This window comes from Arachis hypogaea, chromosome 2 (assembly GCF_003086295.3).
Source record: "Arachis hypogaea cultivar Tifrunner chromosome 2, arahy.Tifrunner.gnm2.J5K5, whole genome shotgun sequence".
Classification (NCBI taxonomy): Eukaryota; Viridiplantae; Streptophyta; class Magnoliopsida; order Fabales; family Fabaceae; genus Arachis; species Arachis hypogaea.
Genome location: NC_092037.1, coordinates 96,025,771 through 96,043,180, shown reverse-complemented (window position 1 = coordinate 96,043,180; position 17,410 = coordinate 96,025,771). Strand labels below are relative to the sequence as shown.

General features: G+C 32.5%; 1 protein-coding gene across 9 annotated transcripts; it reads left to right on the top strand.

Moving 5' to 3' along the window:
* The first annotated feature begins 677 nt into the window (after positions 1–677).
* LOC112753394 (ATP-dependent DNA helicase 2 subunit KU80) lies at positions 678–13,945 on the top strand. Of its 9 annotated transcripts, none has more exons than XM_025801612.3 (16): positions 678–971; positions 1,095–1,228; positions 1,400–1,468; positions 1,577–1,884; positions 2,953–3,106; positions 8,901–8,993; positions 9,110–9,161; positions 9,815–9,946; positions 10,180–10,586; positions 11,772–11,986; positions 12,090–12,285; positions 12,391–12,597; positions 12,754–12,921; positions 12,998–13,303; positions 13,415–13,538; positions 13,641–13,945. In XM_025801612.3, exons 4-15 carry the CDS (start codon positions 1,661–1,663, stop codon positions 13,511–13,513), a joined length of 2,253 nt encoding a protein of 750 aa, XP_025657397.1. In that variant the 5' UTR covers positions 678–971; positions 1,095–1,228; positions 1,400–1,468; positions 1,577–1,660; the 3' UTR covers positions 13,514–13,538; positions 13,641–13,945. The 9 variants fall into 9 exon arrangements, with proteins under 9 accessions (XP_025657397.1, XP_025657394.1, XP_072077327.1 ...); XM_025801609.2 differs by having other exon boundaries at positions 12,376–12,597; XM_072221226.1 differs by having other exon boundaries at positions 1,397–1,468.
* Positions 13,946–17,410: the final 3,465 nt, after the last annotated feature.

The following is a 17,410-nucleotide window of genomic DNA, read 5'->3' as shown; positions in this document are numbered from 1 at the left end:
ATCAACGAAAAACTTAACATCACATCAATTATTACATCACAAATTATTGGAGACAAAACTCTGCTGCTTTCATACCCCATCATACTGAGTTATTGACTACTACTTCACGTGACAAATATAGAGATAGCAGAGCAATACTACTTGTCCCTGTCTAAACGAGACACGGAGAATCTATACTCACTCTCCACCGATACACATACATAATTGATAATACTGTGTGTTGACAACAAAGTCAACAAACACATCACTATTATACTTGTATAAAAAACTATTTGACATTATATGCTGTGTTTGAAAAGTATTGTTCTGTATTATTTATATAAAATAGAATAATTACATAAATTATTAATAAAAACAACTACGTTATATATTACACTTTAATTTAAAATAATTTCTTTTAATAATATTATAAAAAATATATATATATCAAAATTTTGTATACACATATTACTGTGTGCACACACCAAAGCAATTTAAAAAAAAATTTGATGTTTTAGTTTTAACAAGCAATAACCAAATATAATGTTATTCAATTTTAAAGATGAGTATAATAGAAAAATCTCACATTAAAAATATTAATATTTGTTTCAAAAACTGTAAAAAAATAATTTTTTTCTTACTTATTTTTTTTATTTTTTTAGAAAGTACAAATAAAAAACTCAAAATATAAATTTAGTATTTTATTTGGTAGTACTTGTTGTATGTCTTAAATGAAGATCACAGAGCTAGACACCAGTACTCATAGTGTAATTGAAGGGGGATGAGCCCACTTAAGAAAAGCAAAGCTATCATCAATTCATCATAGAGACTTTTAATAAGGGTGAAGAATCAACCAGACTACTCGACTTCACTTGGCTCTTTATATAACCTTTAGTCCTTAGCTAAGAATTAATCACACGACAAACATTCGATGGCATATTCTCGTTTCTCTAGTTCATCTGCTTCTAAGCCTGTTCCTCCTGCTCAGGCTGGTGAGCATTCTATTTTGATTGATTGCTTCGTTTATTCCATTTTTCACTTATCTTTTTGTGTTGTTTGATTTAATATTTTACTATTTACCACCACTTTCTGCTATGGCTCTCTTGTGCTATTAGGTTAGGGGTTAGAGAGATGAGTACCGATTTCTGGGAGTGAAAGATATTTAGCTTTACAAGTTCGATTACTTTCTTCTTTCTGATTCTCCGATCTGGTGATGTCGGTGGTGAAGATCTTCGATTAGATCTCGGAGGTTAGTAGGGTTTAGATTGATTTAGGATTTCTCATGTATCCTAGAAATTGTAGGCATTAGATTGAATTTGATTTTCTTTTATGCAATTCATAGTATTTTTGAATAATTTTAATTATTTTTTTGAACTCGGTCTTCGTGAAGAATGATTCTTTTTCGATTTTCTGTTAGAAGGAAAGGAGAAAGCAAGAGGATAAAGTGAAGAGGATGCAACAACTGGAGGAATATTTTAAGCGTGTTAAGGTAAGGATTATTGGGTTTCCTTCTCCCAGAATATATTCGGTTAAAATTTATTTATCATCAGAAATGAGAAGGATTTGATGAATAATATTCTCTTACCATGATAATAAGATCTTCGGATGATCATGAACCCTGAAAGGAGGCAGACCATCGACGCCTACATTGATGGAGTAGCTGCAGCTACTAGGAAGTGCGATGTTGGGGAAGAAGAGGAGAGTTATGAGATCGGTTGCAGTGAGGTGGACAACGAAAGCAGCAGCGGGACATGGGGGCGTGGCATCAAGCTCTGGTATCCCAGCTACCATTGCGACGGTCAGAGACGGTAGTTATGGATATCACGGTTTTGATGATTGTGCAGAAAACATAGAGGGTCGCTGGTTCAGGGGCACTGGGGCTGTAGTTCAGAGATTCAAATCTAGGTACAGTTTTTCTCAATACTTCAGAGGCTAATTATATTCAAGATGTGCACACTCTATAAACTCATTTTAAGCAATATGCTCTGAATTTTGACTATTTTTTTTTAATTTATAATATTTATTATTTAAAAAAGACTTAAAACTTTCAATTTTAAGCAATCTTAAATTCTTAACAAATATCTTGTGCTTTAAAATTTATATTTATCAATCAAATGAGTTATTATTATTATTATTATTATTTGTGTATATTAATAAATGGTTGTTGTTTTTAAGTACACATAGTAGAATTTCCAATCTTGCTATATGCTATAATGATATTGACACTGAAGTTATTGAATTGAGTTGCACAAATAGCAAATCCTAAAATCCATTCAATTTACCTCTTTTGCGTGTCAAAATTGGTGGAAAATGTTGCTATATATATTTTGATCTGTTTTCTTACAATTCTTTCTTTTGTTCTTTCTCTGCTTTTTGGGTTTTTATTCTGTGTCTCCTGAATGTTCAATTTCAAATTCCCATTTCGTTGCTGTGAGAGACACAGTTTTCTCAGCTCTTTTCTAGTCCATTGTGATGTTTTCTTATAAAATTTTAGTATTTGGCCTCTTTTTTTTTTCCAACCTTTTCATCCCATTTCAATATGAGAACTACCATGGATATGATAAATAAGATTAATCCTAAAATTACCTGTCTTTGGATGGGGATTTCACATTATGAAGTTCATTGCAGTGGAGTGGAAGTAGGAGATAGATGAGTAAATACTGCACTATATGCTTTCGACACTAAAGGATCGTCAAGATCCTTTATGGCTAGCTCTTTTTCCAAAAGGAACCGATTATATGCATTACCAGCTGTCCCTCTCTCCCTTCTTAGATCTCATCTTTTTTACTTACTAAGTCTTGCATCATTATTTGATAATAATATGAACTCATATCAGTTCCAAAAAGTATTTAAATTTTGAAGTATGCAATTAAGATTGTATATCTACTATCATGCTAAAATCTGGGTTTCTACGACTAAGCAATATATAATTCAATTAAGGGCACCATTGATATGTTTGTTGCTTTTATGCAGTGAACAGAATCAAAATAGTAAAAAATATGCTTCTGAAGTTGCTTGTGATATGTTTTGCGGATTCCAGTGGATGAGATTCCAGCTTGTGAAACTGAAGTTGCTATGGCTAATGGACACATTCCAGAAAAAGGACCAATTGTTCTCTGATTTCAAGGTCAGTTCCTTAACGAAATAAATGAAAAGCAACTTTCAACATTCAAGTGCATTGTTACTAATACTTTGGTAGTTGCTTTCATTGCCCTGTTCACATATTTTACCTTTTTCTATCGCATTTGGTTCAAGTTATTCGTGGGTCTATCTTGTGCATATCTTGCTATTTCAACCTGCTATGATTTTCAATTGATGTCTTTTACATTCTATGTTAATGCACTCTTTAACAGAAAGAAAAAAGATTGGACAATGTTGTTAATTGTAAGTGGTCAATGTACAATTTTGGAATTTATATTTGAAATGTAAATCATTTGTTGTTTGTTGGAAATTCAGAAAATTAGGGCCACAATTGTGCAATTGTTAAAATTCAGTTTAGATTCCAAATGTTAGTTTGACTGTAGCTTTGCTTTGCTTAAATATTTTGTCTTTATAATAAAGAGATTTTGCTTCTTGATTTAAAAAAAAAAAAGAAGCAGAAGAATATTTTGGAATTCTAAAAGTTTATGGAAGTGAAGTTTTTTTTGAAAGGAAAATTTAGCTTCTTTCTTTATAATAATACCATTTTGTGTAAGGAAATTGGAAATAACTACGCATTGATCTTCAATGTTGAAGTACCAGAGGCTATACTGTTATAGGAGCCTTTTTATATTTATAAACTAATCATAATCACAAAGAGGATTATCTATTGTAGGACCTTGGTAATTGCTTATTGTGGATGTGAGCACCATGAATTTGGGTTTGTGGGACATTGCTTGTGAGTTAGTTCACTATTTATCAAGTTTGTTTTGGGAGGGTCTTGGTTTGTCTCAAATTTTTTTTGAAATAGGCTAAGAAGATTACAATAGATTAAGACCTTTAAGCTATTGTGGAGCTAATGAAAATTAAATGTGATTATTACATTCTATTATGAACTTATTGCTCTTATAAAAGCAGAGTACTTTTCTTTTATTCTTTTTTAATAAAAAAATGTGTTTAGGTCATAAATCATAATATTAGGTGTTCTTCAGACTAATACTACTTAAAATAATGAGGCTTTTTGAATAAAAAATTTTCTTTTTGTGTTTGGGATCTTCTAATGAGTTAAAATCATGACAAGCTCTGAGTATTGGAAAAAAAATAATCGAAACAATTTTTGTTTACAGATAGGTGATTTATGAATTTGGTAGAGATATATAAATCATCATTTTTATTTCATCTTTTTGTACAAGTAGTACTTGATTTAGATCTTTTTCCCCTTCACAAAATTGAGAAAGTATGAATAAGCTTTAGTCAAAGAGAGAAGGTGAGTTAAGGAGAGTAGGTGAGTCAATAGGAGTGAGTAATATACATTTCTAAAATAATCATATCTCTTGATTATATTGTTGAATCCTAGGGGTATGTTTGGTTTGCATTTTCATTTTTTGTGTTTTCTGGATTTTGTGAAGTAAAAAGTAAAAAACAGGAACCTTTACAAAATCCAGAAAATAGAAAATGCTGAAAATGAAAACGCAAACCAAATGTACCATAATATTCAAGCAAATAACTATTCTATTCTATACCAAAAATAGTCATCAATAGTTACTAGGTTATAGCTAATGTTATAAACTTGGTGTCTTTGTTTTTCAATTCATTGTCCTACTTTTTCTTCTTTTGTTCTCTTTCTGTTCCCTTTAATGGGCGAGAGATTTCAGAAAGAAGTCATGCTATAATAGTATAGTAGGTAGAAGTGTTTGACTGAAAAAAGCGTTAGACCATCGTAAATATAATCATATCTATTAACAAATTCTTTTGTTTATTATTATGGAATAGTTTTTGAATAAACTATGTATAGAATTAGTATTGGTTGAATTCTTCATTCTTGGTATGATCTATAGTTAAATTATATTTTAATATAAAAAAATACACCTGTTTTTGTTTCAATTAATTTTATTATCTAGCATTGCTTCTGTTCGTCACTGATTTATACAAAGTTATTTGCTTCTATTAATTGTCAATGTCATCACATCATGTGCAAAAGAAACAGGTTCAATGAAGGCTGTGAATAAAACCAGTTGCAAATGTTGTAGATGATTTGTCATTTACAGTTAACTATGCAACCTGAAGGCTTTGGATTCACTTTTTCACAGCTAAGTTGCTACATAAAAATTGACTTCATTTTTTTGTTATTTTCAAAGTTGCTTATTTTTGGCTGTATTAGAGTATTGGACTTCATTTTTTTTATTTAGTTAGTGATTTTATGCTCCTCTTTGATACTTTCTCTTTTTTCTAAGTTAGAGTTTAGATTAAAAGGTAGTGATTGTGAGATTTGTGTGAGTGATTTGAGGTTGAATCAAAAGAAGTTGATGAGTTTGGAAAACTCTAATTTAATTTTGATGATGAACAAACATTATTGAAATATTTAATTACAAAATTATTAATTTGAAATGTTAGGGACAACTTTGAAACTTACCCCAAATATTGAGGACAAAAACGATGCTTTACTCTTTTATTATATATAAAAAAACATAATTATTCATATTTGATGTAAAAACAATAATAAATAATTAATAAAGTTAGATGTCCAAGTGTATTTTAAACCAAATTTTCAACTAAATCATCATGTGCTTCTTTTTTTCATACATATATTTTGTACTTCTTTCTTCAACGTCGGTATTATTATGGTTGCCATCACGGTTGTCGTCGTCATTTTTGCAACCGTTGTTGTTATTGTTGTTGTTTCTACTGGTGTTGTTATTATTGTTGTTTAATTTATTCTCTTTTTTTCTCTTCATCCTCCTTTATTATCATTATTATTATCGTCTTCGTCGTCTTTATCATAATCTTCTTCTATATATGTTCATAAAACTAGAGTATGAAAATTTTAATGCACAACATATGAATTTTGGAGCAGAGCTAAAAAAATTTTAGTATAAAACACAAAAATTTTCGAAGGGCCACATGTCTGAGAATATCAACACCCACTCAACAAAGTATAACAAAATACGCACTACACTCAAAACATTAAAATTCAACCAACAAAAAATACACACAGCTAAGGGTGGCAAAATGGGTAATCCACCCTACCAAAGGCTGCATCAATAAAAAAGCCCCTCGTGCGTGCCAAGTAAAGTGGGATTAAAATGCTAGTCAGGCCCACTTTTTATGATGGATTGGCGAGCTAGCCTGGTTAACATTTAATTAAAAAAAAAACAATAAACATATGAGAATTAAAAAATTAAATATAAATAAAAATAATTAAATTATAATACAATTTTTTTGCTATCTTCTTTTAAATTTTTATTTTTAATAAAATTATTGAAAATAATATCAACGAATTGAATCATCTTTATTTTAATAAATAAGTTACATAATTTCAGCATATATATAAAAGTGTAAAATAAATAAATAAAGTGAATTACAAAAAGAAGAACAAAAAAAATGAAAAATTTATGATTAAAAATTATATGATTGTTAATTTTTGTATAATTAATCACTTTTTTATTATAAAAAAATCTTTGGCACCAAAACTCGTAGGTTTAGCGCAGTTTTTCGATATTGACAGGTTCAAAATCATAGCGTTTTTCATATTTTTTAGCAGATTCGACGGGTTCGATCCATTTTGTTATTCCTATGCATAGCACATAAATTTGGGGTATAGCACAGAAATCTTGGCGCACAGCACATAATTTTAATGTGCAGTACAAATTTTTTTTGAAGACAACATACTAAACATATTGACTTAGCAACTAACAAAATACATTCGCAGTAAAACTTTGTGTTAGGGGCAAAAAATTCTGTACTATATAAATATTTATGTGTATGTGCAAAATGATTTTTACTAAGTTTGTGTGATGTGCAAAAATTTTTGTGTGATTTTTTTATATAAAATAATTCTATTATTTACCGATATAAATAATTTTCAACGTTTTTACCAAATTGCGTCGCATCTCATATTTCGTTTACAGTGTAAATGAATTTATTTTACACGTATTTCGTCTACACTGCATTTCGTTTACAGTGAAAACGAAATACGTGTAAAATAAATTCGTTTACACGGTAAACGAAATACATGTAAAATTAATTTGTTTACTGTGTAAAGAAAATACGTTAGGACAAATTTTCAGCAGCTATAAATAGATATGAAACCCATTATATTCTTCACAACAAGTTCACTGCTTCTCTTACACCTTATTCTTTCGCAAATTAGCCATAATGTCTAGTAGTAGCGGATATTTGGTTGTATGTGTGTATTCCAATTGCCTTATAAGAAATGGTGATAATGAGGTCGTGTTTGAGTGTGAGAATCTCGTGTTGTTGCGCACATAGCGAGTTGCCTCGTTGTCGAAGCTGAAGAGTCTGATATTGAGAAACGTCGCTGATAGTGGGAGAAAAGAGGTTGAACGGATAGTGTATAGGCTGCTAGTACCGATGGAAAATAGAATTTTTATCAACAATATGACTTTTGAGTATTATTTAATATTTTTACCCAAATAAAAAATACTCAAAATGAGAGCTATTGACAACAATTTAGTGAGACGGGATACGGAGACGAACACACAAAAACATAGAGTCGTGTTTGATAGATAAGACATGTATAGAGACACAAAAACATAGAGTCGTGTTTGATAGATAAGACATGTATAGAGACATTGTGTACAGAGACACTGAATTAGTATATTTTGTATTCATTCTGACAAGAAGGATATAGACACACTAACAAAGAACACAACTTATTTTTTATTTTTTTTATTATTTTTATTAATTTTTTATAATTATATTTTATTATTATTATTAAAATTTTAAATAAAAAAATGAGAATAAATTAAATTTTTATAATTTATTATAATTTATCACTAAACAAAATATAAAAGTATAAAATTTATGTTTTTATTATTTATATCTTATCCTCAATATTTTATCTTATTCTATTTTCAATAATAAATGCAACAATATATAAAACAAAAATTTAAATAAAATTTATGTTAAAGTTGACTATTCTGCATAAAAAGGAGAATTCTATTTCCTTTTTTTTCTCTTATCCTATGATTACTCTTTCACTCTCTGACTCTCTAGTCACCCTCAAAAAATTTGATTAAGATACTAATAAATAGGTGCAGACCTATAAAGAGACAGCCTCCAAAATGGATTTAGGTCTCACTAGGAAGAGAAAATAAGTCCAATATTTTTCTTTTAAGCTATTTATAATATATTAAAGATTCTAAAATAATATTTGATTAATATTATTTACTGATTTTTTTATTGGTATTTTATCATATGAGGTGCATAAATGATATGTTATAAAATTTATTCTTGAAAATTTTGTAATTAACCTTTTATAAATATAGTATATAAGAATAACAATTACACGAAACAAAAAACCCTTAAATAGAATCAGATATTATTAGGTGTGAAAATCAAAGACAACATACAATCCTACATGACGGATATTACAAGAGACAAAGACAACATTACGCAATGGTAGGACACTTGTGACTTTTGGTATTTATAACCATTGAAGCGGACCAGAGAGAAAAAATAAAGAAGAAAAAAAAAGAAAAAAAAAACGCAGACAAACCATCACCTCACCTCAACACTATACTTTCTTCTTCAAGCTTAAATCTTTCTCTCTGCTTTTCCATGGCTAACAAGGTTATCAAATCATATTCCTTTTTTTCCTTTTTTGTATAAAAGAAATAACTTTTCCATTTTCATTGCCAAAATTTAGTTACATAGGGGCTTTGGCCTTTTGGGTTTTTCTGCTTTAATAGAAAGATGAATAACAGACACCCATTTAAAAAAAATTCAAACTTTAATATTTATTTTGCTTATAATGATCACAGGAAGCTTTGGTTTTGCTGCTTGATGTGGGTCCATCCATGCATTCTGTTATTCCTGTAATTGAGAAGCTTTGTTCCATGCTTGTGCAGAAGAAGGTCTTCTATTCATTACTGCTACTGTTATTCTTCACCTTTTGTTTTCTAATAGTTGCAACTTGCAACAATAACAATTGCATGACCCTTTTCGTGTTTTTGTTTTAATTTATGTGCAGCTGATCTACAACAGGCATGATAAAGTGGGAGTTGTGTTATTTGGGACAAAAGGTGCTTACTTTGATCCTTATGATGTAAACAAAAGTTGTAGAGTACGATGTTCTCTTGCATTTTTTACATAATTTGGTATTAAGTTTTGCACCGGAACAATAACAAGAATTCAGCATTTTCTAGCTTGAAAATGTTTGATCCTCTTCAACATTCTTCTAACTACTAAATAAAGAAAGAATTGCATGTTTTTTAAAATTTGAAGACATTGAGAGTATCTACATTTTAGTATTTAGGAGGATATATGGCAATGATTTTGTGATACTATATCATTACTCTTTTCGATATGAGTGGATTGTTGTATGATCAAATGGGGCTATTGTTTTTCTATCATGGATAATAGTTATTTAATGGCTGAAAGTAGATTAGTAGAGGTAGAACTCAATAAACATTCCTTGATTAACTTTTAGTAATGATATTGTGATTTTGCTTCTCATTCTCGGGGAATCTTCGCACTATCTGTGTTTGATTGTAATGAGTTTTTGCCTATTGATTTACCATTGTTGATGTTACTTATGCTATTCATATTGTTATGTAGAATCTTCACACTATTGCTGTTTGTTTACTTTGATTCAGTGAGTTATCTTATTTTGTTGTAACAAAGTTTGATCAAATTTAAAGGCTTCCCTCACTTGTCTTTACCTTCAAATTTTCAGAAACTTATAACGAACTTACTTTGGAACTTGGTGGTTATCGACATGTCGTGGTTTTGAAAAATCTTAAAGATGTGGATGGAGATATGGTTGAGGCTTTACAAAAACTGCCCCGAGGAACTAAAGATGGAGATTGTATCCACAGAGCAATTGGTTTCATACTGTTGAAGCTTTTACTTGTTCAATGTTATGTTTTCTTAGTTGCTACTGATTAATAACCAGACCCTTTATAAATAAAAGTAGACTTTGTGCAAGTTCTTTGACTTTAAACTATAATATTACATTAATTTATGTCTCGTGACAAATATTTTGTTCCATTACTATATTGTCTTTTTACCTTTTTGTGGATACCTTAATTCTGATATTAGTTCTTGATGCTATTGTTGTTGGCATGGATATGCTGATAAAAATGTATCCGAAAGCTAACAAGGTGAAGAAACGACTCTGTCTTATTACGAATGCACAATGTCCAATAAAAGCATCTATAGAAGGAACAAAAGAAGAGCAAGTTACCACCATTGCTAAACAAATGTCTGTCCATGGTACAAGGATGGAAAGCATAATTGTGAGAGGAAAGCTTTGTCGGAAGAAGGCAAATAAGACGACAGCTAGTGAGAATCATCGCCTTTTAAATATCTTTTCAAAGGAAACATCTACAAGAATAGTGTATGTGGGGAATCCAGTTTCTTTGTTTGGTGCTCTTAAAACACAGAATAAAACCCCACATACAGTTTTCAGAGGTGATCTTGAGCTAAGCTCAAAAATGAAGATCAAGGTGAGATCTGTGGTATGATGTATAACATAAGTTCAATTTCTAGGCCTATGATGAATATGTTTTTGATGTGTCATTGTTCATTGTATTCATTTTTTTTACTCAACCCACCGATAAACCATTTGTTAAAGTAAAAGTTTCTCATTTTCATTGTTATATTAATTTAATTTTTTAATAGGCAGTGTGCCTATTTACTCTATGTAAATAAATGATTATGAGTATTTCTAGATCATCCTAAAGTAAAAAATTGATAAAAAATTGATAATTTCAATATCTTGGAATATTAAAATGTAGTCAATTCTTACTTTACTTAATTAGGAAAATGATCAATGGAATGATAATTGTTTCTCAATGATGATTGAATGCTCTAAGCTTGAGTTATCCATGGGCAATATAAACCTTTATCCCTGATTAAGTTGGATACTTTGAGCCATGGTGAACTGAGGATACTACTGTTTTTGTTTGCTTTTGTGCTGTGATTTGTGCTGCAAATACATGTTTTATCAGATTAATGATCCACTTATTGTATAAGTGTTTTATTGATTTTATATCTTGTCTAAATGTACTATCGAGACAAATTTTATACCTATAATTATGAAAATATATAAGATTTATCAGTCTATTAGTTTAAAAAACTCATATTTTTATGATGAAGTAATGTCATTTTCATTTATTATTTCAACAACCATGTCATATAAATATTATGTCTTGTTAATTATATTTTATTTCATACAATTAATTTGTTTATAAAAAAATAATTTTTTTTATTTTTTTATTCTATTTATATGTTTGTATATATTAATGTTATTTCTATTCTTTAGATGCTTGTGACATAAATGGATATTTTTTAATCCCTATGTAGAATTTTTATTTTAATTTCCTACTATTCTTTAGAGTAATATGTTTTACATTGATTAATCATTGGAATAAAATTCTCTAGAAAATTAAAATTCTATTTCATGTTTTGGTATAAAAAATAGCACTGATTTCAATTCTACTGTTTCTGTTTGCTTCTGTGTTGTGATTTGTGAAAATAAGTATCATATTTCTCGTATTGATTCATTTTTGGCTCCTGCAATTTGCTATTTTGTTTGTGTGGTTATTTAAATCTAGTTGTGTGCAAAGAACAACATTGTAGAATTGATGATTACTTGTTCATGTTTTCATGAAAACTTCAATGATAATCAGGTATGGGTGTATAAGAAAACAATAGAAGAGCTTCCCAATCTAAAGAAATGTTATGAATCTCCTGATATAGTTGTCCCTTCAGATCAAAGGGTCAGAGGTTATCATTATGGTCCTCAATTAGTTCCTATGTCGAAGGTCGCGTTGGATGCTGTTAAGTTCAAACCTGAAAAGGGTGTTAAGCTTCTAGGATTTACTAATTCTTCTAATGTATTGAGGTAAAGATTATGTATACAAATATGCTTCATTTGATTTGAGTTTGCTAATGGAGAGTTCTTAATCATTATTCTACTTACTATTGTCCTACAATGTCTATTAAAGGCACTACTACATGAAAGATGTCAATATCTTCATACCTGAACCGGAAAATACGAACGCCATGCTTGCGCTTTCTGCGCTGGCAAGGGCTATGAAGGAAATGAATAAGGTGGCGATACTACGTTGTGTGTGGCGACGGGGACAAACCAAAGTTGTTATTGGGGTCCTGACTCCGAATATATCTGATAAAGAAAATATTGTGAGTTTTGTCAATCTTCTTTTTTCATTTTTTAAGTTAGTTTGCTTTCCCTGCCTTGATTTGTTTTAAAATGACTTAACATATTCCAAGATCATGCTCTTACAGCCTGATTCATTTTACTTCAATGTACTTCCTTTCGCCGAGGATGTGCGTGAGTTCCAGTTCCCTTCTTTCAGTAAGCTCCCAGCAGCGTTACAGCCGAATCAGCAGCAGCTAGAGGCAGCAGCTAATTTAGTAGAAATGCTTGATCTTGCACCATGTGGGAAAGAGAAAGCTTTGCTACCTGATTTTACACCAAATCCAGTCCTAGAGGCATGAATTCGCCCCATTTGTTTGTTTCTAGTTTATTTCCTACATTCTTTATTCTGTTTATTTTCATGTTTCAATTCTCTTTTGACTTTATTTTTTCTAAGAAGGATATGATTTTGACAAGTGGATCTTAAAACACACATTCATAAATCTTTTCAGCGCTTTTATCGTTGTCTTGAGCTGAAGTCAAAAAATCCGGGTGCTGCAGTACCCCCTATTGATGAGACACTCAAGAAAATTACAGAGCCTGATTCTAACCTAGTTTTGAAAAACAAGTCTGTGATAGACTCATTTCGGAGGTGTTTCGAGCCAAATGAAAATCCCAGGGTAAGAATGTCCACTTTACTCTTAGTTGTTATGGTTTGCAAACATAAACAACTTTTACATTCAAAATATCTTGCAGCATAAGAAATTGAGGCGTTTATTGCTTGAGAAGAGTTCTTCTAGCGAAGAAGATTGTAATCGAGACATTACCCCACTGCCTTCGAATCTCATCGAGGTTAAAGTCGATAGCGTCTGCAATCCTACTCCACCCCAAGTTTTTGAAGCCATGTCTGGAAGCAGAAATACTCAAGACTCTGTTGTGAAAGCAATCAAAGATAGGAGAAACAAAATATTTGAACTGATTGATGAATCAAATGATGGTGATAACTATCCTGAAGCATTGCAATGTTTAACAGCACTTCAAGAGAAGTGCATTGTTGATCAAGTAATCTATCTTACTTCTTATCACACTTTCAATCATTACTTTATATGTTAACTTTTTATTTGAGGTTCATCATTATATAACTGGTTAAACTCATCTGCATTTTCTCTGAAGGAATCGGAACAGTTCAACGATTTCCTTCGCCGTCTTTGGAATTTCGATAGAAACCTTCAGAATTTCCGTGGATATCTTGCTTCCAGGGACTCACCTTAATCCCCAAAGCAGGATTTTTAGACAGGTTTTTGCATTGTTCTACTTCCTTTGCTTGCATCTTGCATGATTCTTTCATTGTTCATTTATTTTTTTTCTCCATAACTCAGTATTGTGTTTCACCTTACAGCCAAGTTACTGAAGAAGATGAGCCAAAAGTTGAATGATTCCTCAGGTGGATGTGCTGAAATGGGTAGAACTTTTTGATAATCATTTGTTAAAAATTAGAATAGATTGTCTAATACAGTTATATAAACGTTTGTTTTGGAACATTTGGCAAAGCTTTATTCAGTACTCTCACCTTATGTTATAGCACTTATTTTATGAGAAATAGCAAATCGAAAACTTTGATGTATAATTTATATTTCTTGAGGGTTTCGAATTTAAAAAGCAAATACTTGATCCACTTATTGTATAAGTGTTTTATTGATTTTATATCTTGTCTAAATCTATTATAGGGACAAATTTTATACCTGTAATTATGAAAATATATAAGATTTATTAGTCTATTAGTTTAAAAAACTCATATTTTTACAATGAAGTAATATCATTTTCATTTATTATTTCAACAACCATGTCATATAAATATTATGTCTTGTCAATTATATTTTATTTCGTATAATTTATTTGTTTATAAAAAAATATTTTTTATTTTTTTATTTTTTGCATTCTATTTATATGTTTGCATATATTAATATGTTTGCATATATTAATGTTATTTTTATTCTTTAGATATTTGTGACATAAATTGATATTTTTTAATCTCTACGTAGATTTTTTTTTAATTTCCTATTATTTTTTAGAGTAATATGTTTTACATTGATTAATCCTCGAAATAGAATTCTCTAGAGAATTATAATTCTATTTCATATTTTGATATAAAAAAATAGCACTTATTTCAATTCTAATAAATTTCAATTCTCATGTTAAGGCTATATACAAATTATTACGGACCCGATCTCGGGTCTTTTCTCGGAACAGTCACTAAACCTGGCAATCTCAAGATTGGGTTATCCTCACGACCCAAACACGAATCAATAATTTTCAATATCCTGACCCAATATTTGAATTCAAATACCTTCCTTATTTTAGTTAGATAAGATAAGATGATGACGGTTCATACCGGCCCTACAATCTCTAACCAACATTCAAATCCAAATACATCCTTTATCTTGCTAAGATAAGATAAGATAACTATCACTAGCTATATAAAGGGGAGTCAGAGGCCCCTTAGGTACGTTATTCATTCTACACACCTTATACCTCTCAGATCCATTTTGACTTGAGCGTCGAAGTATCTTTGCAGATACCACCCCCATTACTCCAGCCAAATAATCCGGCGACCGTCCGGACTCGCAAGTTCCCGATCCATCTCAAAACTCGTACTAGAGACTTCTAGTACATTGGTGTCGTCTGTGGAGACTACCAAATCGTGGCGGCATGACGGAGAATCTCGAGGAGCAATCCTCAAACCACCATCATGACTCACACCCACGAAACCCAACTGTCGAACTCCAAGGTAACACTCCTCCCACCCACGGGAGGATAATGAGCATTGTGCATCATCAACCAACCCTGGTCTAGCAGCAGCCAAAAGAGGACGACCGTCCACCCACTGAAGCCCGGGCACCCGACGGATTGGGAGAGAAAAATAATCCAAGAGCTGTACTTCAGGGTGCAAAACCTCGAAGGCCGAGTTACGCCCAAAGAACGGTATCACCTGGCTAGAACCCGATCTTTCTGCGATCTTAGGAACAACAGGTCCCAGAATGGCGACACAGCAAACAACACGACCGCAGCGTTTCCCGAGACCAAAACATCGACGTGGAGAAGACGATCGATGGCACCATTGGTGATACGAGTCATGTGGGACAAACTGAGAACTGTCATATGCCAATTGGTCCAATTACAAGAGCAACAACTAAGAGAATAAAAGAAGGTTTTGTAAATACGGCTAAATCATGTGTTCAGGAGATGCATCAAGAATTGGGTAAGACAATGATTAATGATTATCAAAAGTCAAACGTCTTACTATTTTACAAGATACATTGAAGACTCTCATTAGTCAAGATGAATTAAAAGAGACACCACCTTCTTAGAATTTATTTTATGTTTATTTTATTTTTGTTGTTTGTTTGTTTTAGGCCCAGTTATGATTTGACCCATTTTTTTATTCTAGTGAACTTATGAGTTAGGGTTTTAAATTTAAGATGTATAAAAACCCTCTAAAACTTGGTAGCCATTTTTTTCCTTAACTTTGATGAATGAAATTTTCTTTGAGTTTCTTTGAGAAACTTTGGTGTGAACAGGTGAGGTAGAGTGATTCCCTTAGCTGTTGCATCAAGAAATCAAATTGAGGTAGAGGAGTCCCTTTTCTTTGATCTTCCATCTTATCCTGGGTTACGTTTCGTATCAATTGGGAAACAAAACAAGCACGAAGCGAACATGTGATAATGGGAGCCACCCCATTCACAGAAAGAATCTCGAGAGCCAAACTCCCGAAGTGCTTCGACAATCTCATTGACATGAAATACGACAGGACAAAGATCCCCAAGAACACCTAACGACTTTCGAGGCCAGGATGAACTTGGATGGAGCCGCCGATGCGGTCCGGTGCAGGGCCTTTCCAATAACCTTGGCTGGTCCCGCAATCAAATGGTTCAACGCCCTCCCGAACAACTCCACAGCCAGCTTTCACGACATCTCCCAAAAGTTTATGGCCAAGTTCACCACTAGGATCACCAAAGCTAAATACCCCATTAGCTTTCTCAGAATCAACCAGAGACAAGATGAATCCACGAGAAAATACCTCGATAGGTTCAACAATGAGTGTGACGGTCGACAGACTCATGAACTCAGTCACCAGTTTTTATCTGACCAATGACCTCATAAATGAGGACTTCCGGAAATACCTCACCATTAAGCAGGTCTGGACCATGCACAAGATTCAAAACGTCGCAAGGGAATACATACACGACGAAGAGGTGAGTCAAGTCGTGGCCGCCAACAAACGGCAGCACGACAATACGGTACCTCGTAATAACCCGCCACCAAGAGAGACCCAGAAAGAACACCGTAAACCCGTAAACACTAACTGGCCACCCAGGGTGGGAAAGTTCTCAAACTACAACCCCCTACTCACTCCCATCACGGAGATCTACCACCAAATAGCGGAACGAGGCATCCTCCCAAAGGCGCGACAACTGAAGGAACGGACAGGCGGCAACAAGAGCCTATACTGTGACTACCACCGAGGATACGAGCATAAAACTCAAGATTTCTTCGACTTGAAGGAAGCCTTCGAACAAACCATCTGAGACGAAAAACTCCCCGAGTTCGCCAAAATCATCCAGAAACTCAGAAGAACTGAAAAAGAAAGATCACCAGAATGGGAAGGGCACAATCCGAAGACATTACGACAAGCACCCCAGGAAAGTCCGGAGGCCGACCCTACTATAATTGTGAACATTATCACCGGAAAGGACGCGTTGGAAAAGTCAAAACGCCACTAGGAAAGGATCTTAAAATCCTAGCCCTAAGAAACCAAGTTCTAACCTCTCTGGTTATAGAAGTGATCACATTCTCCCCCGATGACTGCCAATACGGCACCTCGACGGAAGACGCCCCATTTGTCATCTTGGCAAAAGTCGTGACCGGACTCGTAAAGAGAATACTGGTTGACACCGGAGCAGACTCCAACATCCTCTTTAGAGGAGCCTTCGACAAGCTGGGTCTCTGAAATAAAAATTTGCAGACCTACCGCAATGGGGTAATGGGATTCGGGGACAACTTTCTCAAACCGGATGGTTCCATAGTATTACCACTAACCATTTGAACCGGATGCCAAAGGAAGATCATCCTCTCCGAATTCGTAGTCCTCAAGGACTCAACTGCCTACAA